Raw genomic sequence first — 26,814 nt, forward strand, 5'->3', positions numbered from 1 at the left:
GACCATGCTCTTGGCCCTGGCCTGGACCAGGCGAGTGTCAAATTGGTGGTTTTTTCTCAAAAAAGCCCATATCTGTTTGTCCATTCGGACAGGGCAGAGCTGCGGACTCGTCCCCAGTTCTCTCCCTAAGGTGGTGTCAGTGTTTCACCTGAACCAGCTTATTGTGGTGCCTTGCACCTACTAGGGACTTGGAGGACTCCAAGTTGCTAGAAGTTGTCAGGGCCCTGAAAATATGTTCCAGGACAGCTGGAGTCAGAAAATCTGACTCGCTGTTTATACTGTATGCACCCAACAAGTTGGGTGCGCCTGCTTCTAAGCAGTCGATTGCTCGTTGGATTTGTAACACAATTCAACTTGCACATTCTGAGGCAGGCCTGCCACAGTCTAAATCGGTTAAGGCCCATTCCACAAGGAAGGTGGGCTCATCTTGGGCGGCTGCCGAGAGGTCTCGGCATTACAACTCTGCCGAGCAGCTACGTGGTCAGGGGAGAACACGTTTGTAAATTTCTACAAATTTGATATCCTGGCAAAAGAGGACCTGGAGTTCTCTCATTCGGTGCTGCAGAGTCATCCGCACTCTCCCGCCCGTTTGGGAGCTTTGGTATAATCCCCATGGTCCTTTCAGGAACCCCAGCATCCACTAGGACGATAGAGAAAATAAGAATTTACTTACCGATAATTCTATTTCTCGGAGTCCGTAGTGGATGCTGGGCGCCCATCCCAAGTGCGGATTATCTGCAATACTTGTACATAGTTACAAAAATCGGGTTATTATTGTTGTGAGCCATCTTTTCAGAGGCTCCGCTGTTATCATACTGTTAACTGGGTTTAGATCACAAGTTGTACGGTGTGATTGGTGTGGCTGGTATGAGTCTTACCCGGGATTCAAAATTCCTCCCTTATTGTGTACGCTCGTCCGGGCACAGTACCTAACTGGCTTGGAGGAGGGTCATAGGGGGAGGAGCCAGTGCACACCACCTGATCCTAAAGCTTTACTTTTTTGTGCCCTGTCTCCTGCGGAGCCGCTATTCCCCATGGTCCTTTCAGGAACCCCAGCATCCACTACGGACTCCGAGAAATAGAATTATCGGTAAGTAAATTCTTATTTTTGGCTAAAAATACCTCACATATAGCCTCCGGGGGCTATATGGAGATATTTAACCCCTGCCAGAATCCATTAAAGAGCGGGAGACGAGCCCGCCGAAAAAGGGGCGGGGCCTATCTCCTCAGCACACAGCGCCATTTTCCCTCACAGAAAGGCTGGAGGGAAGGCTCCCAGGCTCTCCCCTGCACTGCACTACAGAAACAGGGTTAAAACAGAGAGGGGGGGCACTAATTTGGCGTTAGAAATATATAAAAGATGCTATAAGGGAAAACACTTATATAAGGTTGTCCCTATATAATTATAGCGTTTTTGGTGTGTGCTGGCAAACTCTCCCTCTGTCTCTCCAAAGGGCTAGTGGGTCCTGTCCTCTATCAGAGCATTCCCTGTGTGTGTGCTGTGTGTCGGTACGTGTGTGTCGACATGTATGAGGACGATGTTGGTGAGGAGGCGGAGCAATTGCCTGTAATGGTGATGTCACTCTCTAGGGAGTCGACACCGGAATGGATGGCTTATTTAGGGAATTACGTGATAATGTCAACACGCTGCAAGGTCGGTTGACGACATGAGACGGCCGACAAACAATTAGTACCGGTCCAGACGTCTCAGAAACACCGTCAGGGGTTTTAAAACGCCCGTTTACTTTAGTCGGTCGACACAGACACGGACACTGAATCCAGTGTCGACGGTGAATAAACAAACGTATTCCTTATTAGGGCCACACGTTAAGGGCAATGAAGGAGGTGTTACATATTTCTGATACTACAAGTACCACAAAAGAGGGTATTATGTGGGATGTGAAAAAACTACCGTAGTTTTTCCTGAATCAGATAAATTAAATGAAGTGTGTGATGATGCGTGGGTTCCCCCCGATAGAAAATTATGGGCGGTATACCCTTTCCCGCCAGAAGTTAGGGCGCGTTGGGAAACACCCCTTAGGGTGGATAAGGCGCTCACACGCTTATCAAAACAAGTGGCGGTACCGTCTATAGATAGGGCCGTCCTAAAGGAGCCAGCTGACAGGAGGCTGGAAAATATCATAAAAAGTATATACACACATACTGGTGTTATACTGCGACCAGCGATCGCCTCAGCCTGGATGTGCAGAGCTGGGGTGGCTTGGTCGGATTCCCTGACTAAAAATATTGATACCCTTGACAGGGACAGTATTTTATTGACTATAGAGCATTTAAAGGATGCATTTTCTATATATGCGAGATGCACAGAGGGATATTTGCACTCTGGCATCAAGAGTAAGTGCGATGTCCATATCTGCCAGAAGATGTTTATGGACACGACAGTGGTCAGGTGATGCAGATTCCAAACGGCACAAAGGTGTATTGCCGTATAAAGGAAGAGGAGTTATTTGGGGTCGGTCCATCGGACCTGGTGGCCACGGCAACTGCTGGAAAATCCACCGTTTTTACCCTAAGTCACATCTCTGCAGAAAAAGACACCGTCCTTTCAGCCTCAGTCCTTTCATCCCTATAAGAGTCATATCTGCCCAGGGATAGAGGAAAGGGAAGAAGACTGCAGCAGGCAGCCCATTCCCAGGAACAGAAGCGTTCCACCGCTTCTGCCAAGCTCTCAGCATGACGCTGGGACCGTACAGGACCCCTGGATCCTACATGTAGTATCCCAGGGGTACAGATTGGAATGTCGAGACGTTTCCCCTTCGCAGGCTCCTGAAGTCTGGTTTACCAAGGTCTCCCTCCGACAAGGAGGCAGTATGGGAAACAATTCACAAGCTGTATTCCCAGCAGGTGATAATCAAATTACCCCTCCTATAACAAGAAAAGGGGTATTATTCCACATTATATTGTGGTACTGAAGCCAGAAGGCTAGGTGAGACCTATTCTAAATCTAAAAAAATGTGAACACTTACAAAGGTTCAAATCAAGATGGAGTCACTCAGAGCAGTGATAACGAACCAGGAAGAAGGGGACTATATAGTGTCCCGAGACATCAGGGATGCTTACCTCCATGTCCAAAATTTCCCCTTCTCACTAAGGGTACCTCAGGTTCGTGGTACAGAACTGTCACTATCAGTTTCAGACGCTGCCGTTTGGATTGTCCACGGCACCCCGGGTCTTTACCAAGGTAATGGCCGAAATGATGATTCTTCTTCGAAGAAAAGGCGTCTTAATTATCCCTTACTTGGACGATCTCCTGATAAGGGCAAAGTCCAGGGAACAGTTGGAGGTCGGAGTAGCACTATCTCGGATACTGCTACAACAGCACGGGTGGATTCTAAATATTCCAAAATCGCAGCTGATCCCGACGACAAGTCTGCTGTGCCTAGGGATGATTCTGGACACAGTCCAGAAAAAGGTGTTTCTCCCGGAAGAGAAAGCCAGGGAGTTATCCGAGCTAGTCAGGAACCTCCTAAAATCAGTGCATCATTGCACAAGGGTCCTGGTAAAGATGGTGACTTCCTACGAAGCAATTCCATTCGGCAGATTTCACGCAAGAATTTTTCAGTGGGATCTGCTGGACAAATGGTCCGGATCGCATCTTCAGATGCATCAGCGGATATGTTAGGCGCCGGGGTCCGCTCGTCGGTGCGGCCCGGCGCCTAGCAACCAGGGACGCCGTGCGCGTTCAGCCGCCGGCTCCCTGGCAACGCTAGACGCCGGGCGCACAGAGCCGCTCTGACCTTAGCAACGGGGACGCCACGTTCAGCCGCGTTCCCCGTTGCTGGGTCTGTCCTAAATTACCTGATTATGTGCTGGCCGTGCAGCATGCAAGCTGCACGGCATTTCCATTGATTACCCTGTCTGGATCTTGATTGGAGGGTTCCTGAATAAAGGCACCCTCAGGACTTCTTACAGACGCCGGTGATAGCTTCCTGTTTGCCTGTGTCTGCTACAGAGAGTTTCCAGTCCTGCTCAATCCGGTTGTTCCTGTCCTCAGAGATCCTGTACTCGGAAGTTTGCCATCTATTCCTGGAGTCTGACCGAGCACCTTTAACATCCTGTGGTGTTCGTGAGTCGCGGCTCAGCCGTGTGTTGCGGCTTGTCCGCTTACTGTTTATTATTTAGTTAATTTGTGTTCTGGAGCTTTTGCGGAGGATTCCGCTCCCACAGATCCACTCTGGTATCCAGCGGTGCTGGATAGGAGTAACGGATCAGTGGTTCTTTGGTTGTCCTTTTCCCTGGCGGCTAGTCCGCACATACCTTTGGTTAAAGTTAGTTAGCTTGTAACCCCTGGCCTGGTTGCTTAGTCAGAGGGCCCCTTGTTATCACCCTGTCTCGGATTTCCCTTTGTCTCCCATTAAGACCTGCGGGGGCATCGGGGTTGGGCAGACATAATCCGCCCTTCGAACGAGGCTGCCATGGGCTCAAGCAACCATAGTCTCGCAAGGGATTTCTGATAACACGGGCGAGACAACGGAGTTAGGGCGCCAGGGGTTACTAGGCTCTCCTGCTCCCACAACCAGCATATCTTCCCAGTACTCAGACCTCTGCCATAAGATCTCTTCTGGTCTGGAGTACGGGAATCATAACATTATCACCGGCCTGACAAAAGAAAAAATTTAAATTAACAGGAGTTAATTTTTTCACTTATTCAGTTGGGAGATTTTGTCGGCCTCATGAATCCCGCCGGTATTGGGCCAAATCCTGGCCAGCTTCTAGTTAGTCAGATTCAAGAACTTACTCAGATGGTTCAGGATCTGTCCCTCCGGGTGAGGTCACAGGAAGATCTGTTACGGACTTCCCCGAGGGTCATCCCTGAACCAAAAATGCATCTGCCTGACCGTTTTTCTGGGGATAGAAAACAGTTTTTTAATTTTAAAGAGTCTTGTAAACTTTATTTTCGTTTAAGACCAGTCTCCTCAGGTACGGAGGCTCAGCGGGTTGGAATTATTATTTCTCTGCTTCAGGGGGATCCTCAGACCTGGGCTTTTGGTTTAAAGACAGACGATCCGGCCTTATCGTCTGTAGACGCCTTTTTAAAATCTTTAGGGCTATTGTATGACGACCCTGATAGAGAGGCGTCCGCTGAGAGTCAGTTGCGTGCTCTTAGACAGGGTAGGAATCCCGCAGAGAATTATTGTACGGAGTTTCGCCGTTGGTCGAACGACTGTGGATGGAATGACCCAGCCCTGCGCAGTCAGTTTCGCCTCGGCTTATCTGAATCTATAAAAGACAGTCTCCTTCAGTATCCCGCTCCTGAGACTCTCGATAAACTCATGGAGCTCTCTATTAAGATAGATCGTCGGCTCAGAGAGCGGAGGGCTGAAAAAGGGGCATCTGTCGGGTCTTCTCCTTGTGTGGTTTCCATTCCTGTAGACATGGAGGAGCCTATGCAGATAGGTCTCTCCAAATTGTCTCCTGAAGAAAGAACCAGGAGGCAAAATTCTGGTCTTTGTTTATACTGTGGAGGTAAGGGACATTTTGCCCGTAGTTGTCCGAACAAATCGGGAAACTTCCTGACCAAGTGAGTTGTGAGGGGGTTCACTTTGGTCTGCAGCTCATCTCCTCAAATAATTCACTGTTAGTTCCTGCTAAAGTTTCCTTTGGCAGCCTCTGTTCCTCGGTCTCTGCTTTTGTGGACAGTGGAGCTGCAGGGAACTTTATGGATTTAACATGGGCCAAGGCCTTAGGTATTCCTCAGTTAACCTTGGGTAGGTGTGTCACCATGCATGGTTTAGATGGGAGTCCCTTGTCCAATGGGGTTATTTCTCTAGGTACACCTCCTGTTTTACTCTCGGTGGGTGCCCTGCATTCTGAAAAGATTGAGTTTTTCCTTACTCATTGTCCAGCAGTTCCTGTGGTTCTGGGTCACCCTTGGCTGGCCTTTTATAATCCCATCATTGATTGGCAGTCGGGGGAGATCTTACAATGGGGTACCATCTGTAGGAAAGAATGTATTACGCTTCCTATCCGAGTAGCTGCCGCCGTTCCTGCACCCATTCCTGAGGAATATCAGGATTTTGTCGACGTGTTTTCCAAGGGCAATGCGGATATTCTGCCTCCCCATAGGCCTTACGATTGTGCCATTGAGCTAATTCCTGGTGCCACGTTGCCTAAAGGAAGGTTATATGCATTGTCTGGTCCTGAAACTGTGGCCATGAATGAGTATGTGAAAGAAAGCCTTGGGAAAGGTTTTATCAGGCCATCTAAATCCCCATTAAGTGCAGGTTTCTTCTTCGTAGAGAAGAAGGATGGTTCACTCAGACCCTGCATTGACTTTAGAGCTTTGAATAAAATCTCAGTAAAGAATACTTACCCTCTGCCGCTGATCTCTGTCCTCTTTGATCAGCTACGTTCGGCTGTGATTTTTTCCAAAATTGACCTTAGAGGAGCATATAACCTCATCAGAATCAAGTCAGGGGATGAGTGGAAAACGGTATTCAGTACTCAATCAGGCCATTATGAGTATCTGGTTATGCCATTGGGCCTGTCAAACGCTCCGGCAGTTTTCCAGGATCTCATTAATGATGTGCTCCGTGAATTTCTTGGAAGATTCGTTGTAGTCTACTTAGACGATATTTTGATATATTCTGACTCTGAAGAACAACATGTTACCCAGGTGCGTCAGGTGCTAAAGAAATTACGTGAAAATCACCTATATGCCAAACTGGAGAAGTGTGAATTTCATGTCACGGAGGTATCCTTTTTAGGGTACATTATTTCCCCTCGGGGATTCCGTATGGAACCGAAGAAGCTCCAAGCCATCCTTAGTTGGGCGCAACCCACCAATTTAAAAGCAATTCAGCGCTTTTTAGGGTTTGCAAACTACTATAGAAGATGTATTCACTCTTTCTCTGACCTAGTTGCTCCCATTGTGGCACTTACTAAGAAGGGAGCAGATCCTACCAATTGGTCATGTGAAGCTGAGTTATCTTTTCAGGCCTTGAAACAAGCCTTTGTCTCAGCCCCTGTCCTTAGACATCCCAACCCAGAATTGCCTTTCATTGTTGAGGTTGATGCCTCGGAGGTTGGAGTAGGGGCTATCCTTTCTCAGAAGGATCCAGATTCCCTTGAATTACATCCTTGTGCCTTTATGTCCAGGAAATTCTCATCTGCAGAATCCAACTACGATGTTGGTAACCGGGAATTGCTGGCTATTAAATGGGCTTTCGAGGAGTGGAGGCATTGGCTTGAAGGAGCGACCCATACCATTTCAGTTTTGACTGATCACAAAAATCTTCAATACATTGAATCTGCCAAACGACTGAATGCCCGGCAGGCTCGTTGGGCTTTATTTTTTACTCGTTTCAAATTCATTATCACCTTCAGGCCAGGTTCCAAGAATACTAAGGCAGATGCCCTGTCACGCAGTTTTCTTCCAGTTCAAGACAACAGTCCTGTTACTCCCATACTTCCGTCTTCAGTCATTCGGGCAGGCCTCACACAGGATGTATTTACCCAGTTAAAGCTGCTTCAACATCAAGCTCCTGGAAATACTCCTGCTGGTCGTCTTTTTGTCCCTGAGTTTTTGAGAGCTACTGTTTTGGCGGAGTTTCATGATAGCAAGGTTGCCGGGCATCCGGGAATCGCGAAGACTTTGGAATTAGTCTCCCGCTCAGTATGGTGGCCTGGTCTTTCCAAAGACATTAAAGAGTTTGTTTTTTCTTGTCAGGTCTGTGCACAGCATAAAGTTCCCCGTTCTTTGCCTATAGGTCAACTTATGCCCTTGAATGTTCCCCTTAGGCCATGGTCGCATATCTCCATGGATTTTGTGGTGGACCTCCCTCTGTCAGCCGGATGCCGAGTCATATGGGTGGTAGTGGACCGTTTTAGCAAAATGGCCCATTTCATTGCTCTTCCCCGATTGCCATCTGCCCAGGGATTGGCAGTCTTGTTCCTCCGCCATGTTTTCAGACTCCATGGCTTACCCACTGATATTGTCTCTGACAGGGGTCCACAATTCATTGCACAATTTTGGAAGTCCTTTTGTGCTTCGTTGAAGATGAAATTATCATTAACCTCCGGCTATCATCCCCAATCCAATGGACAGACTGAGCGAGTTAACCAATCTCTTAAACAATATTTGCGTTTGTACTCGGCCAAACTCCAAAATGACTGGTCTGAGTTTCTTCCATTGGCGGAGTTTGCTTATAATAATGCCTGTCATTCCTCCACCAATGTGTCTCCATTTTTTGCAGTTTTTGGTTTTCACCCCAGAGCGAATTCATTTTTTCAACATTCCTCTGTCTCCTCTCTGGCCCTGACCTCTCATCTTAAACTTATTTGGAAAAAAGTGCACCTGGCTCTCAGAAAAGCAGCATTCCAGGAAAAAAGATTTTCTGACAGACTCCGGCGGCCGTGCACTTTTAAAGTAGGAGACAGGGTGTGGTTGTCGACTCGCAACATTAAACTCCGACAAACCTCAGCCAGATTGGGTCCTAGATTTATTGGACCATTTCTCATTATCAAAAAAGTCAATCCAGTTGCTTTCCGGTTACGCTTACCAAAAACTTTACGGATCGGAAATACCTTCCATTGCTCATTGCTTAAACCTTATGTTTCGTCCAGTAGATTTCCTCGTAGAATATCTCAGGGGAGATCTCCAGTAAATGTACAGGGTCAGCAGGAGTTCTTGGTGGAGAAGGTTCTCGATTCCAAGTTGTCCCGGGGTCGGCTTTATTTTTTGGTACATTGGAGAGGTTATGGGCCAGAGGAAAGGTCTTGGGTCCTGGATGAGGACCTTCATGCCCCAAGGCTCAAAAGGGCATTTTTTCGAGAATTTCCTCAGAAACCTGGCTTTAGGGGTTCCTTGACCCCTCCTCAAGGGGGGGGTACTGTTAGGCGCCGGGGTCCGCTCGTCGGTGCGGCCCGGCGCCTAGCAACCAGGGACGCCGTGCGCGTTCAGCCGCCGGCTCCCTGGCAACGCTAGACGCCGGGCGCACAGAGCCGCTCTGACCTTAGCAACGGGGACGCCACGTTCAGCCGCGTTCCCCGTTGCTGGGTCTGTCCTAAATTACCTGATTATGTGCTGGCCGTGCAGCATGCAAGCTGCACGGCATTTCCATTGATTACCCTGTCTGGATCTTGATTGGAGGGTTCCTGAATAAAGGCACCCTCAGGACTTCTTACAGACGCCGGTGATAGCTTCCTGTTTGCCTGTGTCTGCTACAGAGAGTTTCCAGTCCTGCTCAATCCGGTTGTTCCTGTCCTCAGAGATCCTGTACTCGGAAGTTTGCCATCTATTCCTGGAGTCTGACCGAGCACCTTTAACATCCTGTGGTGTTCGTGAGTCGCGGCTCAGCCGTGTGTTGCGGCTTGTCCGCTTACTGTTTATTATTTAGTTAATTTGTGTTCTGGAGCTTTTGCGGAGGATTCCGCTCCCACAGATCCACTCTGGTATCCAGCGGTGCTGGATAGGAGTAACGGATCAGTGGTTCTTTGGTTGTCCTTTTCCCTGGCGGCTAGTCCGCACATACCTTTGGTTAAAGTTAGTTAGCTTGTAACCCCTGGCCTGGTTGCTTAGTCAGAGGGCCCCTTGTTATCACCCTGTCTTGGATTTCCCTTTGTCTCCCATTAAGACCTGCGGGGGCATCGGGGTTGGGCAGACATAATCCGCCCTTCGAACGCGGCTGCCATGGGCTCAAGCAACCATAGTCTCGCAAGGGATTTCTGATAACACGGGCGAGACAACGGAGTTAGGGCGCCAGGGGTTACTAGGCTCTCCTGCTCCCACAACCAGCATATCTTCCCAGTACTCAGACCTCTGCCATAAGATCTCTTCTGGTCTGGAGTACGGGAATCATAACAGGATAACCCTATATCCAAGGACAAGGGTGTCTCTCCTGTGGTGGTTACAGAGTGCTCATCTTCTAGAGGGCCGCAGATTCGGCATTCAGGATTGGATGCTGGTGACCACGGAGGCCAGCCCGAGAGGCTGGGGAGCAGTCACACAAGGAAAAAATTTCCAGGGAGTGTGATCAAGTCTGGAGACTTTTCTCCACATAAATATACTGGAGCTAAGGGTAAATTTATAATACTCTAAGCTTAGCAAGACCTCTGCTTCAAGGTCAGCCGGTATTGATCCAGTGGGAAAAACATCACGGCAGTCGCCCACGTAAATAGACAGGGCGGCACAAGAAGCAGGAGGGCAATGGCAAAAACTGCAAGGACTTTTCGCTGGGCGGAAAATCATGTGATAGCACTGTCAGCAGTGTTTCATTCCGGGAATGGAAACTGGGAAGCAGACTTCCTCAGCAGGCACGACCTCCACCCGGCAGAATGGAAACTTCATCGGGAAGTTTTCCACATGATTGTAAACCGTTGGGAAATACCAAAGGTGGACATGATGGCGTCCCGTCTGAACAAAAAACGGGACAGGTATTGCGCCAGGTTAAGAGACCCTCAGGCAATAGCTGTGGACGTTCTGGTAACACCATGGATGTACCAGTCGGTGTATGTGTTCCATCCTCTGCTTCTCATACCTAAGGTACTGAGACTTATAAGACGTAGAGGAGTAAGAACTATACTCATGGCTCCGGATTGGCCAAGAAGGATTTGGTACCCGGAACTTCAAGAGATGCTCACAGAGGACTTGTGGCCTCTGCCGCTAAGAAGGGACTTGTTTCAGCAAGTACCATGTCTGTTCCAAGACTTACCGCAGCTGCGTTTGACGGCATGGCGGTGGAACGCCGGATCCTAAGGGAAAAAGGCATTCCGGAAGAGGTCATTCCTACCCTGGTCAAAGCCAGAAAGGAGGTGACCGCACAACATTATCACCACATGTGGCAAAAATATGTTGCGTGGTGTGAGGCCAGAAAGGCCCCACGAAGAAATTTCAACTCGGTCGATTCCTGCATTTCCTGCAAACGGGAGTGTCTATGGGCCTCAAATTGGGGTCCATTAAGGTTCAAATTTCGGCCCTGTCGATTTTCTTCCAGAAAGAAGTGGCTTCAGTTCCTGAAGTCCAGAAGTTTGTCAAGGGAGTATTGCATATACAACCCCCTTTTGTGCCTCCAGTGGCACTGTGGGATCTCAACGTAGTTCTGGGATTCCTCAAATCACATTGGTTTAAAACCAGTCAAATCTGTGGATTTGAAGCATCTCACATGAAAAGTGACCATGCTCTTGGCCCTGGCCTGGACCAGGCGAGTGTCAAATTGGTGTTTTTTTTCTCAAAAAAGCCCATATCTGGTTGTCCATTTGGACAGGGCAGAGCTGCGGACTCGTCCCCAGTTCTCTCCCTAAGGTGGTGTCAGTGTTTCACCTGAACCAGCTTATTTTGGTGCCTTGCGCCTACTAGGGACTTGGAGGACTCCAGGTTGCTAGATGTTGTCAGGGCCCTGTAAATATAGGTTCCAGGACGGCTGGAGTCAGGAAAACTGACTTGCTGTTATCCTGTATGCACCCAACAAACTGGGTGCTCTTGCTTCTAAGCAGACTATTGCTAGTTGGATGTGTAATACAATTCAGCTTGCACATTCTGTGGCAGGCCTGCCACAGCCAAAATATGTAAATGCCCATTCCACAAGGAAGGTGGGCTTATCTTGGGCGGCTGCCCGAGGGGTCTCGGCTTTACAACTTTGCCGAGCGGCTATTTAGTCAGGGGCAAACACGTTGGTAAAATCCTACAAATTTGATACCCTGGCTAAGGAGGACCTGGAGTTCTCTCATTCGGTGCTGCAGAGTCATCCGCACTCTCCCGCCCGTTTGGGAGCTTTGGTATTATCCCCATGGTCCTTTCAGGAACCCCAGCATCCACTAGGACGATAGAGAAAATAAGAATTTACTTACCGATAATTCTATTTCTCGGAGTCCGTAGTGGATGCTGGGCGCCCATCCCAAGTGCGGATTATCTGCAATACTTGTACATAGTTACAAAAATCGGGTTATTATTGTTGTGAGCCATCTTTTCAGAGGCTCCGCTGTTATCATACTGTTAACTGGGTTCAGATCACAGGTTGTACAGTGTGATTGGTGTGGCTGGTATGAGTCTTACCCGGGATTCAAAATCCTTCCTTATTGTGTACGCTCGTCCGGGCACAGTATCCTAACTGAGGCTTGGAGGAGGGTCATAGGGGGAGGAGCCAGTGCACACCACCTGATCCTAAAGCTTTACTTTTTGTGCCCTGTCTCCTGCGGAGCCGCTATTCCCCATGGTCCTTTCAGGAACCCCAGCATCCACTACGGACTCCGAGAAATAGAATTATCGGTAAGTAAATTCTTATTATATCAGTGTGACCTGTGTATAGTGATAAGTTTGTATCAGGTGTGTGATATCAGTGTGACCTGTGTATAGGGATCAGTGTGTATCTGGTGTGTGATATCAGTGTGACCTGTGTATAGGGATCGGTGTGTATCTGGTGTGTGATATCAGTGTGACCTGTGTATAGTGATCAGTGTGTATCAGGTGTGTGATATCGGTGTGACCTGTGTATAGGGATCAGTGTGTGTCAGGTGTCCATACCTCCCAACTCTCCCGATTTTTGCTGGACAGTCCCATTTTTTGGGGACTGTCCCGCTGTCCCACCAGCAGGCCGCAGTATCCAGCGGTGAGGGGGGGCAGTTGGGAGGCTTCTGCACTCACTCCTCTGATTAGCAGAGCAGCGGAGAATAGCCGCTGTGTGCATGCGCACAGTGTGTATTCAGTGGAGACAGAGGGAGAGGGGGCATGCCAGCAGCTCACAGAGCACTGGGTATGCCCCCTCAGTGACAAAAAAGGGGTCATGGCTCGCTATCATGGGCCCTCCCGTGAAGCCATGACCCCTTTCTATAGTCCACGCCCCCTTTTTGGGAGCACGCGCGGTGAAGCCGCACGTGTGTCCCTCTTCATCTTATAAGAAAGTTGGGAGGTATGGGTGTGTGATATCAGTGTGACCTGTGTATAGGGATCAGTGTGTATCAGGTGTGTGATATCAGTGTGACCTGTGTATAGTGATCAGTGTGTATCAGGTGTGTGATATCAGTGTGACCTGTGTATAATGATCAGTGTGTATCAGGTGTGTGATATCAGTGTGACTGTGTATAGGGATCAGTGTGTATCTGGTGTGTGATATCAGTGTGACTGTGTATAGTGATCAGTGTGTATCTGGTGTGTGATATCAGTGTGACCTGTGTATAGGGATCAGTGTGTATCTGGTGTGTGATATCAGTGTGACCTGTGTATAGTGATTAGTGTGTATCAGGTATGTGATATCAGTGTGACCTGTGTATAGTGATCAGTGTGTATCAGGTGTGTGATATCAGTGTGACCTGTGTATAGGGATCAGTGTGTATCTGGTGTGTGATATCAGTGTGACCTGTGAATAGTGATCAGTGTGTATCTGGTGTGTGATATCAGTGTGACCTGTGTATAAGATCAGTGTGTATCTGGTGTGTGATATCAGTGTGACCTGTGTATAGGGATCAGTGTGTATCAGGTGTGTGATATCAGTGTGACCTGTGTATAATGATCAGTGTGTATCTGGTGTGTGATATCAGTGTGACTGTGTATAGGGATCAGTGTGTATCAGGTGTGTGATATCAGTGTGACTGTGTATAGGGATCAGTGTGTATCAGGTGTGTGATATCAGTGTGACTGTGTATAGGGATCAGTGTGTATCAGGTGTGTGATATCAGTGTGACTGTGTATAGAGATCAGGGTGTATCAGGTGTGTGATATCAGTGTGACTGTGTATAGGGATCAGTGTGTATCTGGTGTGTGATATCAGTGTGACCTGTGTATAGTGATCAGTGTGTATCTGGTGTGTGATATCAGTGTGACTGTGTATAGGGATCAGTGTGTATCAGGTGTGTGATATCAGTGTGACCTGTGTATAGGGATCAGTGTGTATCAGGTGTGTGATATCAGTGTGACTGTGTATAGGGATCAGTGTGTATCAGGTGTGTGATATCAGTGTAACCTGTGTATAGTGATCAGTGTGTATCAGGTGTGTGATATCAGTGTGACTGTGTATAGGGATCAGTGTGTATCAGGTGTGTGATATCAGTGTGACCTGTGTATAGTGATCAGTGTTTATCTGGTGTGTGATATCAGTGTAACCTGTGTATAGGGATCAGTGTGTATCAGGTGTGTGATATCAGTGTGACCTGTGTATAGGGATCAGTGTGTATCAGGTGTGTGATATCAGTGTGACTGTGTATAGGGATCAGTGTGTACCAGGTGTGTGATATCAGTGTGACCTGTGTACAGGGATCAGTGTGTATCAGGTGTGTGATATCAGTGTGACTGTGTATAGTGATCAGTGTGTATCAGGTGTGTGATATCAGTGTAACCTGTGTATAGGGATCAGTGTGTATCAGGTGTGTGATATCAGTGTGACCTGTGTATAGTGATCAGTGTGTATCAGGTGTGTGATATCAGTGTGACTGTGTATAGGGATCAGTGTGTATCAGGTGTGTGATATCAGTGTGACTGTGTATAGGGATCAGTGTGTTTCAGGTGTGTGATATCAGTGTGACCTGTGTATAGGGATCAGTGTGTATCTGGTGTGATATCAGCATGAGTAGGAGATATACAGTAAATAGTGTGATATATACCAACAACAAGAATTGCCCCCAAACTATATCTTGCCTCTGGCCCCGTGGGGTGTTATTCGGTCCCTGTCACACAAACACCTCATACTTTGTAGATGAAGGGGAAAGCGAATGAGAATAGAGCAGTCTGACTTAGTGCTTATAAAGTACAGACCTCATAGTCATAGGCGTGCGCAGCACATTTTAGTAGGGGGTGCTCTCTTGGAGGGGTGTGCCTAGCACCGCCTTTTGGGCGTGTCTTGCACCCTCTATTGACGGTCAACGCAATATAAAATATCCACCCTTGTACCAATCCTAATAATGCAGATGCATTGTCAGATGTTGTGGTGTGCACCAAACAAACACCCCTGATGGCACTCATTGCAATTACACTGCACTTCCTCAGCCTGGTCTGGCTCCCCCTCTCTTTCCCCTGCAAGCTGCAGTCACTCACTGACACTGACAGTAACAGACTAGTACTGCTGCTGCTGGAAAAACACGTTATGTGTCAAAGCTGCTGCCGACCGCCTGCCAGAATTGAATTTGTCTTCCTAAAAGGAACGCTGGCTGCATGCTGATCCTCATCAGTGTCTGGCGTTGGCATAGAATAGAAGGAGAGAGGTGGGCGTGTGACAGGTGGGCGTGCGAGCAGCATGATGTCATCACATCACATCACGCTGTTTTTGTACATTGAGGTGGAGCCGGAGTTTGAAACCCAGTGTCAGTGGCACCCTTGATTAACCCAGGCATCCGTTCAGTAATGCAGTCCTGACAGGGTGCAATGCAGAGGGGACAGTAATCAGCCTGCTCAGCGATCGCTGCATTAGGCATGTGAGATCAGGTTGCCGCACATTAGGGGTGCCTGTGCGCACCAGGCACCCCCCCTGCGCACGCCTATGCTCATAGTAAATCAGTTATCACAGTTCTCAGAATATCGGGTACCCTGATTCTATTAATATCTGATATAAACTTTCTGCTTTCCAGGTGTGTCCTTCGAGCAACTATATACTCAAGATACAGTGACTCCTGCAGCTCCTATTGATTCCAGTAAGTAATATGCACAATAATGCTAATTTACTGTCCTATTATCAAGTCTTTACTGTTCTGTTATCAAGGCTTTGCATCCTTATAGAGTCTATGAACTGTGTGGTTTCTATTTTCCTCAGTGTATTTGTCTAATGTAATTACTATGAGGTGACTGTACACACATATTCTTGTTAGATTACTTTGCCCAGTTTTGTGGATGGTGCTAGCAGAGCCGGCCATAGGCATAGGCAAACTAGGCAATTGCATAGGGCATTTGACATGCCTAGGGGCATCAGCAGCTTCTGCTGATTAAAATGATATGCGGCATGCATATATTCTGTGTGTAGCATTTCGTATGCAGATACAGCCACAGTCTCACACAATATATAGGCATGCTGCATATCATTTTAATCAGTAGAAGCTGCTTGTGCATCCTAGCCACATAGCAATGTAAATAAGATGCATTTTCATTAAATAAAAAGGTGCCCGACGTTAGCATTGAGGCAATATTTATGAGTACACATCTGTATCCAAGCAGAGGCAGAAGTCACAGTGTTAGTGGCAGTGTGAGTGCTGTGTGCATGTGAGTGGGTTGGTTGTGCAGTAGTGTTCGGAATATGTGTAAGGAGCATTATGTGTGTCATGTAAAAAAAAAATTCATAATGTGTAACATATGTGTAAGGGGCACTATGTGTGTCATTATGTGTATAAGGGCATTAATAATGTGCGGCATATGTGTAACGGTACTACTGTATGTGAGTCATTGTGTATAGGGGCACTAATAATGTGCAGCAAATGTGTAGGGGGCACTATGTGTGTCAATATGTGTATAAGGGCATTAATAATGTGTGGCATATATGTAAGGGACATTATGTGTAAAAGGGCATTAATAATGGTTGTCATAATGTGTAAGGCGCATTTTGTTTATAAGGACATTAATAATGTGTAAGGGGCATTACTGTGTGGAATTATGTGTATAAATGCATTACTAATGTGTGGCATTATGTGTATAAGGTACTCTACTATGTGGCTTTGCGTATAGAAAGGGCACTACTGTGTAGTCTAATGTGAATAAAGAGCAATAGGGTGTGGTGTAATGTGAATAAGGAGCAATTCAGTGTGATGTAATGTGAATAAGGGGCTCTACTGTGAGGAGTAATGTTTATAAGGTAAAGTAATACTACTGTGGGATGTAATATGAATTATGGACACTATCTCATGATCAAATGTGAATAAAGTTGCAGTACTGTGTGGCGCAATTGGAATTGGGGTTACTGTTTTGTGGCCAGCAAAAAAACACCCCTTTTCGGGCTGTGTGCCAAATGTGCGAACTGTTTCTTTTTAAAATATAGGGGGTACAAACACCAAAATAAGGACTGCTATGGATGAGGGGGTGATGGTGCAAGGTCAGAGGCGGAACCAGCGGTGGTGCTAGGGGGCACCAGCCGAAATCTTGCCTAGGGCATCATATTGGTTAGGGCCGGCTCTGGGTGCTGGTATGTATGATCTTAAGGTCCATACACACAAGTAGATTTTCATTTCAAAAGACTTTGACAACATCTCTGAAAGATATATCTTTTACCCAAAGTAGTGCATACACACTGAGCTATTGCCCCAAAGAGCAAGAGATATTCAGGAGATGAAAATTTGCTGAAAATCTTTCATTAGAAAGTCTATTTACATAATGGGCTAGGTTTGAATTCCAAGGGTGGGAGCGTGGGCCATTGTAAAAAGGGGGACTGCCGCCGTAAGGTGAAAAAGGGGACCTGCTACCGTAATGTGTGTAAAAAGGGGGCCTGCAACCGTAATGTGTGTAAAAAGGGGGCCTGCTGCCATCATGTTTGTAAAAAGGGGGGCTGCTGCTGTAATGTGTGTAAAAAGGGGACTGCTGCCGTAATGTGTGTAAAAAGGGGGACTGCTGCCATAATGTGTGTAAAAAGGGGGACTGATGTCGTTATGTGTGTAAAAAGGGGACTGCTGCCATAATGTGTGCAAAAAGGGAGACACTGCTGCCGTAATGTGTGTAAGAAGGGGTGGTCTTCAGTATGCCGACTGACGGGATCCCGGCGCACAGTATACTGGCGCCGGGATCCCGACAGCCGGCTTACCGACACTTATTCTCCCTCGTGGGGGTCCATGACCCCCCTGGAGGGAGAATAAAATAGTGTGTAAGCGCGCCACCGTTCCCGTAGCGTGGCGAGTGCAGCGAGCCCGCAAGGGGCTCATTTGCGCTTGCCACACTGTCGGTAAGCCAGCTGATGGGCTCCAGGTGCCGGTATGCTGGTCGCCAGGAGCTCGACCGCCGGCATATCGTAGTGAACCCGTAAAAAGGACTGCTGACCTTATGTGTGTAAAAAGGGGGACTGCTGCGTAATGTGTGTAAAAAGGGTTACTGCTGCTGTAATGTGTATAAATGGGGACTGCTGCCATATGTATAAATGGGGACTGCTGCCGTAATGTGTATAAATGGAAGGAGTGGGCGCTGGAGAGAGCGGGCGGACAGCGGCATCTAGCAGGTGGGGCTTGGGCACGGAGCAGGGCCGGTCCACCGGCCAGAAGACAGTTCGTCTTACAGCCATCATCGCTCGCGGCCGTACACACTGAGCGATGATGGCTGGAAAATGAACCATCATCTTCAAGTATGCTGGTTATCCCAGCTGACGGACCACCTCGCTGGCGATGATGCAGGAGCACGCATCATCGCCAGTCGTCAGTCCCTGGGCCATACACACTGGGCGACTTTGACCTCAAAATCATTCAAAACGGCAAAAATGATCGATTTTGAGGCCAAAATCGCCCAGTGTGTATGGGCCTTTAGAGGTCATCATTCAGTAGAGATGCCATTGTTTCCCTTCCCCTAATAAGTATATATTCCCCTAGCTGTCTTGTAATCCTATTGTGTGCACATCTATATATAAGATGTAGTATCTGGTCTATAAAACCCTATTAACTTCTGCTGTTATTCTATTTTATTTTTACAGAAACACAGGAGGACTGTGGCCACAACCAAGAATATAACGAATGTGGAACAATCTGTCCTATAACCTGCAGCAATTACAATGATCCTGGTGTGTGTGCAGAAGTGTGTGAGGCCGGCTGTTTCTGCAAGGAAGGGTTTTACCAGGATGCCAGAGGAATCTGTGTGGAAAAGGCAAAGTGTGACTTCTGCTGTGGGAACACAACGTACGCAAGCTACGGAAGCATGTGTGAAACAACCTGCATGAATGTCAAATTCCATTTACACATAGGAATAGTTTGCCCAAAAGAAAGCGAATCAGGCTGCGTCTGTAAGGACGGGTATGCGCGTCTGAATGACGAACCAGCCTGTGTGCTGTATGAGGATTGTCCTCAATGATCAATAAAGATAACTGAAAAGATGGGAGTCCAAGGTCTGTGTCTTCCTAACCTCTGTGTTCTATCAACACTTCCGCTTACAAAGTCACCTTACTGTATACCTACCTCCCAACTGTCCCAGGACACTCCCATTTTTGGGCACAGTCTCACCCGTGGGCCACAGTGTCCTGTAGTGGGTGTATGTGTGTGTGTGGGGGACAGCTGGGAGACTCCCTGTCAATCACTACTCTGCATAGCACAGCATCTATTCACGGGAGACAGAGGGACTGGCGGCATGCCAGCAGCTCACACAGAGCTGGGCATGCCCTCACAGTGATGAAAATGGGAGGCGTGGCTTGCGTTCATGATATCCCCACAAAGCAAGGCCCCCTTTACCATAGGCCACATCCCCTATCAGGTGCTGGCACCGTGCAGAAGTCCTGAATTCCCGTGCAAGAATGTTGGGAGGTATGCTGTTGTAGTCACTCTGTGGCAGTGGTGGATCTAGACTTTACTTTTAGGAAGGGGGGGGGGAGGGCGGTTTAAGAATTAATACTGACTCCTCCCCTCTCTACTCTTACTCCTCCCACTTACAGTTCTTCCACTCCCATTTTCAACAAATTTTAAAAAATAAACAGAATTTATGTCCCATCTCCAATGTTTCTATACCACTTTTGACAGATCAAACAGATAGGTATACTAATGGATAAGCAGCAACCTGTTATTACATCTGGGAAGTGTATGAAGAACTTTTACAGTATGCATCATTTATTGTTTTATTCTTTATCAGTGTTTTATACATAAAGGGTTGGTCATATACACCATAGAGTTCTTCAGATCCATTTGGTATGTATACAACTACCAATTTATGATGTGACCACAATAGTTTGATTTGTATAATTATTCATACCATCCATACATTTGCTATCTAGAGATGAACCCCTGATGAAGTCCATTCAGACGAAACGCGTTGGGTTTAGTACGGATACGAGATCATCAGACATCTATTGATTGAGAAATTTCATTGGATTAAGAAACTGTATATATATCTTACCACCTATGGCTTTGATGTCTGTCGTTTTATGTGGATGTATTAGTCATATGACATTGACGCAGTAATTGTATCCACTGTGGTTCATTGTTCAATGTTAATATGTGAATAAACTGAAGTTTTTAAGTAATTGTGGTCACAATTTGGAGGGAATCCTATAATAAACAACATTGTATTACAGCTCCCTTGGACATTCCATTCTTTGTATTCTATTTGTGTACTCTATCTAACAAAGAATACGTTTTGGGGTTGAGCTTTGATAAAGTGCAGAATTAGGTCTACACCATATCTATCTATATCTATCTATATATATATATATATATATATATATATATAAAAACGACAATATCCTTATCTTGCGCTCAAAGAGGAAGCAGCACTACAGGAGAGATCTCCATTGCCGAATCTCAAAAATACATATAACAAAAAACACAATTCCTGAGTGCGCTATATTGAATGAATAAAAGTAACAAAGATTCTTCCAAGGAGGCCCAAGTGGATGTGTCCTGTACACTGGAGAATGGCATTTTCTGGGGTCCTGCAGTGGATAACCCCTCACCAGAAAGTCACCCAAACAAGAGACCCAAGGCCATTTAGAATAAATATTAATTTAATATGACAATTCCAACATATCCATTTAAGACATTTTTTACAAAAGATTTTTACAAAAGTATTGTGCATATAACTTGAATGATTAAATCAATGAGAAAGTGTCCAGTGAGTGATAATGACCTAGATACTCCCTCACCTTTACAAGGTGTGAGCTCAAAAGGGAGTGTCTTCACAGACTTGTTTACTGACTCTTGGATGAAAAATCCAACGCGTTTCGTCTACTTGACTTCATCAGGGGTAACTTGTTTGGGGGGTACAAAAGAATTTCCTTAGTTGTCAGCTAAACAACCAGATATGATAAAGAACTTAATTGGTAAATAAGTACCTACCAAAAACAGTAGGAACAAAGGTTACTTCAGAATTTCTGCATGAGAAGACTTATAAAAAACCTAAATAAAAAGGAACACAGATTTTTTTCTCATAAAAATGTGTTCCTAACAGGGGACTCTGAAGAATTATTAATGAATAAAAATTAATACCTGTGTATGCAAATGAGCTCATCTCATGTTTAAAAGAATAACTTCCGGAAAATGGCTTATATTCAAGCCTTCTTTAAAAAAGGGGTTAATGCCCTTCCATCTATATTCTTAAGGCCACCTAGCAGAGATGGAAAATAGGGTATGTAACATATATTTTACTGAAAAGTCTATATAAATAGAGGGGAAAAACTCCAAAGGCACATACCTAAACGTACTAAATAGTTTTTATACCCATAAATAGTACTGGAATGAATTTTTGTTATAAATAGATGTATCTACAAAAAAGGGGATTATTGACTGGTTAGCATGAGGTGTATCAGCCATTGCAGTTCACATCAATAAAATCTAAAAATACATACCAAAAAGGTTTACCCGGAATAAAAGATCAATAATTATTTAGAGACACTGAAACTTCCCAAAAGGACTCACAGTTGTATCTTAAAATGAGAAACATTCAATCAATTACTACGTCACGTGTATTTAAAGTCAAAAGACCTCCATAAAGATGTATTAAATACTTTAACTGCCGCCCTTAAGCACAAACATAACTGCAATAAATTGCTAACTCAGCCAGAGAGTTTTTCTCATCAGCAACCATGTGTGTGGAAGTCTCAGAATGAAATGCTTCTCACCCTGGCTGCTATTCAAGCTACCTCAGTGATTACATCACTTCCTTTAATCATTGAGATTTAAATTGTGCTTAAAAGTTTAAGAATAGGTATAAACTGGATTAATTTGTTCTGAATTTCCACCTTTAATTTATCTAATCACTCGTAGATAATAGTGTGTGAAAAGCTGTAACAAAAACTCATAATTATAGGTCTAAAAGAGGCGAGAATTGCCTACAGCGGATTAAAACTCTTTAACCCGGTATGCGTTCCACCTGAAACGTATCACATGTCCAAGGTACATCACATGTTTAGTCTTATTAGTTATATTAGAATGCAGTGCAGTAGTGGTTGACGCCCCCCTATCCGCGACGCTCCCCCTTCTCAGACAAGGGTTACGACTGTGTCCAGGACTCCGTCGGCATGCCGTGCCTTCGTGTCTCTGGCGTCGCTCGTGTCAGAGACCCTGGCTGCCAGCACCGCCTCCCGAGCCCGGCCTGACCTGCAAGCCCATCAGTTGGTGGCACCGCGTCATAGAGGGATGGCTCGTCATTGCTCTAAATTTACTTGTTATAAAAAACATGTGATAATACACTCCAAGGGATTTTCATAGGAAATCCCTGTGTTATATGGAACAGGAAGTGCAAACAGGAAGTGCATGCGTTTCCCCAGAGCTAAATTCGTAATATATTTGTTTTTCAGGGCTGTAATTTTACAGACTTCAATGTGACAGTGAATAATGTTAAACAAATGAATACACTAGAAAAAGTTACGTAAATGGCTATCTCAGTTTACAAGAGACACAGATATATACAACCCACCATAAACTATAGAAGCAATCTTCACATGATAATCTCAATGTGTTTGGATCAATTTCATTTTTATGGACAGACACCCTAACTAATAGATAGATGTTATATATACTACCTTAAGCCTTAATTAACTAATCTAATTTATTACATGATTTCTTCTTTCTATTATTGAAATATTTACTTATGTTAATATATACTATATTTTGTGCGAATTAATTTATAGTGTATAACTATGACTCATCTGGCCATAGTATTTTTTGCTGACACTGTGAGTAGAAGAGGAATTACACCCCTAGTAAACGAACTTGTGATAGTATAAAATGAAAACAGTAGAGAATGTCCCTCTTATGCTCTTACCCCTATATAACTATTTATTTCGTGATTACAATAATAAAGTTGGTGATTAAACTTATTGAATCTAAACTAACTACTTGATAGGCTTGCTAGACAAAAGAATCCAATATTTATACTTAGTGATGATATTGTATAAATCTGCTCTTTAATAATGCTTGGTTTTACCAGAATGATACTTTCATTAAGACCTTTAGGGGAGAGAGTATTTAAAGTGAAAATCCAAAAAGATTCTCTTCTGGAGAGTACACGTTCTCTATCTCCTCTTCTTGGTCCTAATTTGACCACTTCTGAAATGGTGAATTTAAAATCTTTGGGATTAGAGCCATGTGACTCTGAAAAATGTCGTGGTAGGCTGTGATTCGTAACATTATTTTTTATACTTCGTAGGTGCTCCTGTATTGTAAGTTTGACATTCTTTTTGGTTTTACCCACATACATTAAATTGCAGCTACATGTTTTTCTATAAATTACAAATTCACTGTTGCAATTCACCCTTTCTTTTAGAATATACTTGAACCCATTTTCATATACCCAAGAAAAATAAGTTTTTTTCCATTAATTTGCAGCATAGCAGCGATTGCAGGGGAAACATCCCATGCTTTTTTTCAAAAAAAGAGGAGCTGCTATCTGGCTGTGCGGCTTTTTTTTTAGGACCATAATACACTAGGAGCTAGAATATTTTTCAGATTACTAGCCCTTTTGAATACTACTTGTGGTCTTTGTGGTAGTGCTGGTCCAAGTATGGAGTCTTTCAATAAGATTGACCAATGCTTATCCAAAATGTTGGTGATTAGACAATTCTCCTTGTTGAACTGAGTTAGGGTGTGTACACACTGGGGGTAATTCCAAGTTGATCGCAGCAGGAATTTAGTTAGCAATTGGGCAAAACCATGTGCACTGCAGGGGAGGCAGATTTAACATGTGCAGAAAGAGATAGATTTGGGTGGGTTATTTTATTTCTGTGCAGGGTAAATACTGGCTGCTTTATTTTTACACTGCAAATTAGATTGCAGATTGAACACACCCCACCCAAATCTAACTCTCTCTGCACATGTTAAATCTGCCTCTCCTGCAGTGCACATGGTTTTGCCCAATTGCTAACTAAATTCCTGCTGCGATCAACTTGGAATTACCCCCACGGTGAGAAAAATCTGTGAGATCTTATGAAAAGTTAGTGCATATCTCATGGTGTTAGGCAGCTTGCAATACAGATTCGATCCCGATGCGCTCTCCCGTGGGGTCGGTATCATAAGGCTAGATAGACTGTGCAGGCAAGTCAATCTTGACTATCTAGTGTACAATCTAGCACAGAGTATAGTCATAATTGGCACTTACTCAAAAACGTACATAGACAAAATCTCAGGTACAGATAGTCAAAATCTGTAAAATCTGTGCTATCTGGGCTCTGGGGGAGTTCAAGGGAAATCGCATAGTCAAAATCGAACATAGCAAGGATCTCACCGTGTGTACACACCCTTATGAAGGGTTTACATTTTGTATCTCTCATATTTTTTGATGTTGTATCCTTAAATAGAAGACTAGCTCTGTCCATATTATTTGCTCTCTGTAGGGCTCTTCTACCTTAACCTGATTGTAACCCCGTACCAGAAATCTGTCCTTAAGAACTTCTGCTTGTGTCAAAAATCCACTAAATATACTGCAATTTTTCCTTAATCTGAGAAACTGGGAGTATGGAACTCCATCTATCCAGATAGGGTGGAGACAACTGGATAAAGGAATGAAGTTATTTGCATCGACTTCCATGAAGAAGGTCGATGTCTTTACCACTTCTCCTATTTCGCTCTCCAGTTATATATATTTAAATAATAATAGATCGATAGATAGACACAAACAATTTACATTTAACCCTTGCCTACAGTAATGTGATGTCATTCACTCCTCACTATACATCCATTACTGCCCCCCGCATCCCCTTATCACCAGGGACAGCTCCAGAGGTGGGGCTGCAGCTCAGTTCAAAATTTAAATAGGGGAGCCACACCCACTGCCAGTGAGTCAGTTAGAAATGGCAGTTGGTGCGGATCTCCTATTTGACATTTGAACTGAGCTGCACCCTCTCCTCTGGAGCCGCCACTTCTTATCACGCCTCTCAGTCCGCACATACCCTTTTGAAGCAGTGGTGGATCTAGACTCTGCTGCTGAAAATGGCGCATAGACATATTTAGAGCCTTCAGATTTCATCGTCCTAGAAGCATAGAATTTGATGACAGATAAGAAACAAATGGCCCGTCCAGTCTGCCCTTTAGGGTTAGTGTAGTGGTTTGGGCTAGGGTATTAGGGTTATTTTAGGGTATGTGGTTAGGGTATTAGTATTGGCTTAGGGGATGGGGTTACGGTATGAGGGTTGGTTTAGGGGTTAGGGTTAAATGTTCTCAGCGGCTTTGGATAGGATATTAGGGTTAGGTGTTATGGTAAGGGAGATGTTTGGGATGAGGGTTGGGTTAGGGTTGATGTTTAGTGTACTATGATATTCAGTGAACTCAGTTAGACACAAAGGTCACAAAGAGGGTGGGGAAGGCAGAGCCGGCTGTGGAGCAGGCAGCGGCCAGTCAGGTTGCCTCCTGTGATCAGTGGCAGATCCAGCAGGGGTAATAACAAGGGCATCTTCCCCCTGCATCCATGCAATAAATAAATAAACAGCTTCAGAGACATTATAATCTCTCTCACTGGCATTTTGGGGTGTATCCTGGGCATGGGGTACGCGGACCCCTCCTCCAGCAGGGACCTGCTGGGGAACAGAATTTTATTCTTTATCTTCATCTGTGCATTTGCCCTGATGACCTTGCTGCAACAGATCCTGTATGGCAGAAACTACATCAAGAGGTAACTGTCCACCTACAGGAGTCAGGACATTAATCCTTTCCTTTCATTCACAACTCATGTGCCAAGGTGACTCCCTTGCCAAGTCCGACCCTTTAAGCAGGGCTCTCCCACACTTGTGCTGTCAGTGTAATGGTGTATCTGTGCTGTATCCTATGTCCCATCACTGGTGGTTACATGAGGAATACACGTGTACTGGAGCCTGCCACATGTGTAATGTACTGTACATGATGTCATGTATGTGTCTAGATAAGAGGTTGGTATCAGGTAAATAGTTACTGATAACATAGTAATGCTTCTAGCAACAGTGGCCTAGCGCAGCCTGTGATCCCAGCCCGAGACACAGATTCCCCGCGCCACCGCAGTATGCAGCAACAGCCTGACCACCGCAGTGGCAAGGCCATGCTCCAATGCCCACTTCCTCCCAGTCCCTGCAAAGATTACCTGTGCGGAAGGACGTCACTCACTTCGGCGGCGGTCTAGAGAGTATATTCTGAACATGTAGAGAGAAGGGGTGCGGGAAAAGAGCCTCTCCCTTCTCCTCCTCGCACCAACGGAGATTAGTACGCCTGAACAGCCTGACACGGAGAAAAGTTCCCGGGCATCTGCGTACTGTTGGGGGGATGGGCCTTGTCTTCTCCCACTTCCCCGGGAGTATAGGCTGAGAGTAAGCAGAGAAGGAGGGCACCAGTGACTTGTAGCATGGAGGAATCTAGTTCTGTACGACGCTCTGGGGATCAGGATCCACTTCTCCCTCACTCGACAAAATGCCGACTGTCATTGATCAGGATCAGTAAGTGGGTGGGGCTTGGACTGTGTGTTACAGGGAGCGATCGCCCTGATCGCCCCCTGCTGGATCCGCCATTGCTCTATGGGCTTTATACTTGGGCTATATACTACCTTATACATTACTTAAGAAATGTATTGTAGACAAAACTGAACTGTCCATTTATTTTAACATAAATGTTTAACAGTAAAATAAATATATTATGTGCTATACAGATATATGTGCATATTGCTCTGATAAAAGGTGTTAATATAGATGCTTTCATTGATGGGTGGTGTGAGAGAAACCTCCAGAAGCAGCACATGCACAACATACAGCTGGAGGCGCAGGCATTTTGGTAGGTAGACAGTTAGAGGAACGTGCGGCAGACTGAGAGGGAGAG

General features: G+C 45.6%; 1 protein-coding gene across 5 annotated transcripts in view; it reads left to right on the forward strand.

Annotated features, from left to right (window-relative positions):
• The window catches only part of LOC134965863 (uncharacterized), a 153,485-nt gene extending 134,555 nt beyond the window's left edge, over positions 1-18,930 (forward strand). For all 5 annotated transcript variants that reach the window (XM_063942252.1, XM_063942250.1, XM_063942251.1 and 2 more), the window contains 2 exons: positions 15,514-15,576; positions 18,537-18,930. In XM_063942252.1, the coding sequence (XP_063798322.1) occupies positions 15,514-15,576; positions 18,537-18,910 (437 nt within the window). In that variant the 3' untranslated portion in view covers positions 18,911-18,930. The remainder of the gene's footprint in view (positions 1-15,513; positions 15,577-18,536) is intronic.
• Positions 18,931-26,814: the final 7,884 nt, after the last annotated feature.

The sequence above is a fragment of the Pseudophryne corroboree genome, chromosome 10, assembly GCF_028390025.1.
Source record: "Pseudophryne corroboree isolate aPseCor3 chromosome 10, aPseCor3.hap2, whole genome shotgun sequence".
In the NCBI taxonomy this organism is placed as follows: domain Eukaryota; kingdom Metazoa; phylum Chordata; class Amphibia; order Anura; family Myobatrachidae; genus Pseudophryne; species Pseudophryne corroboree.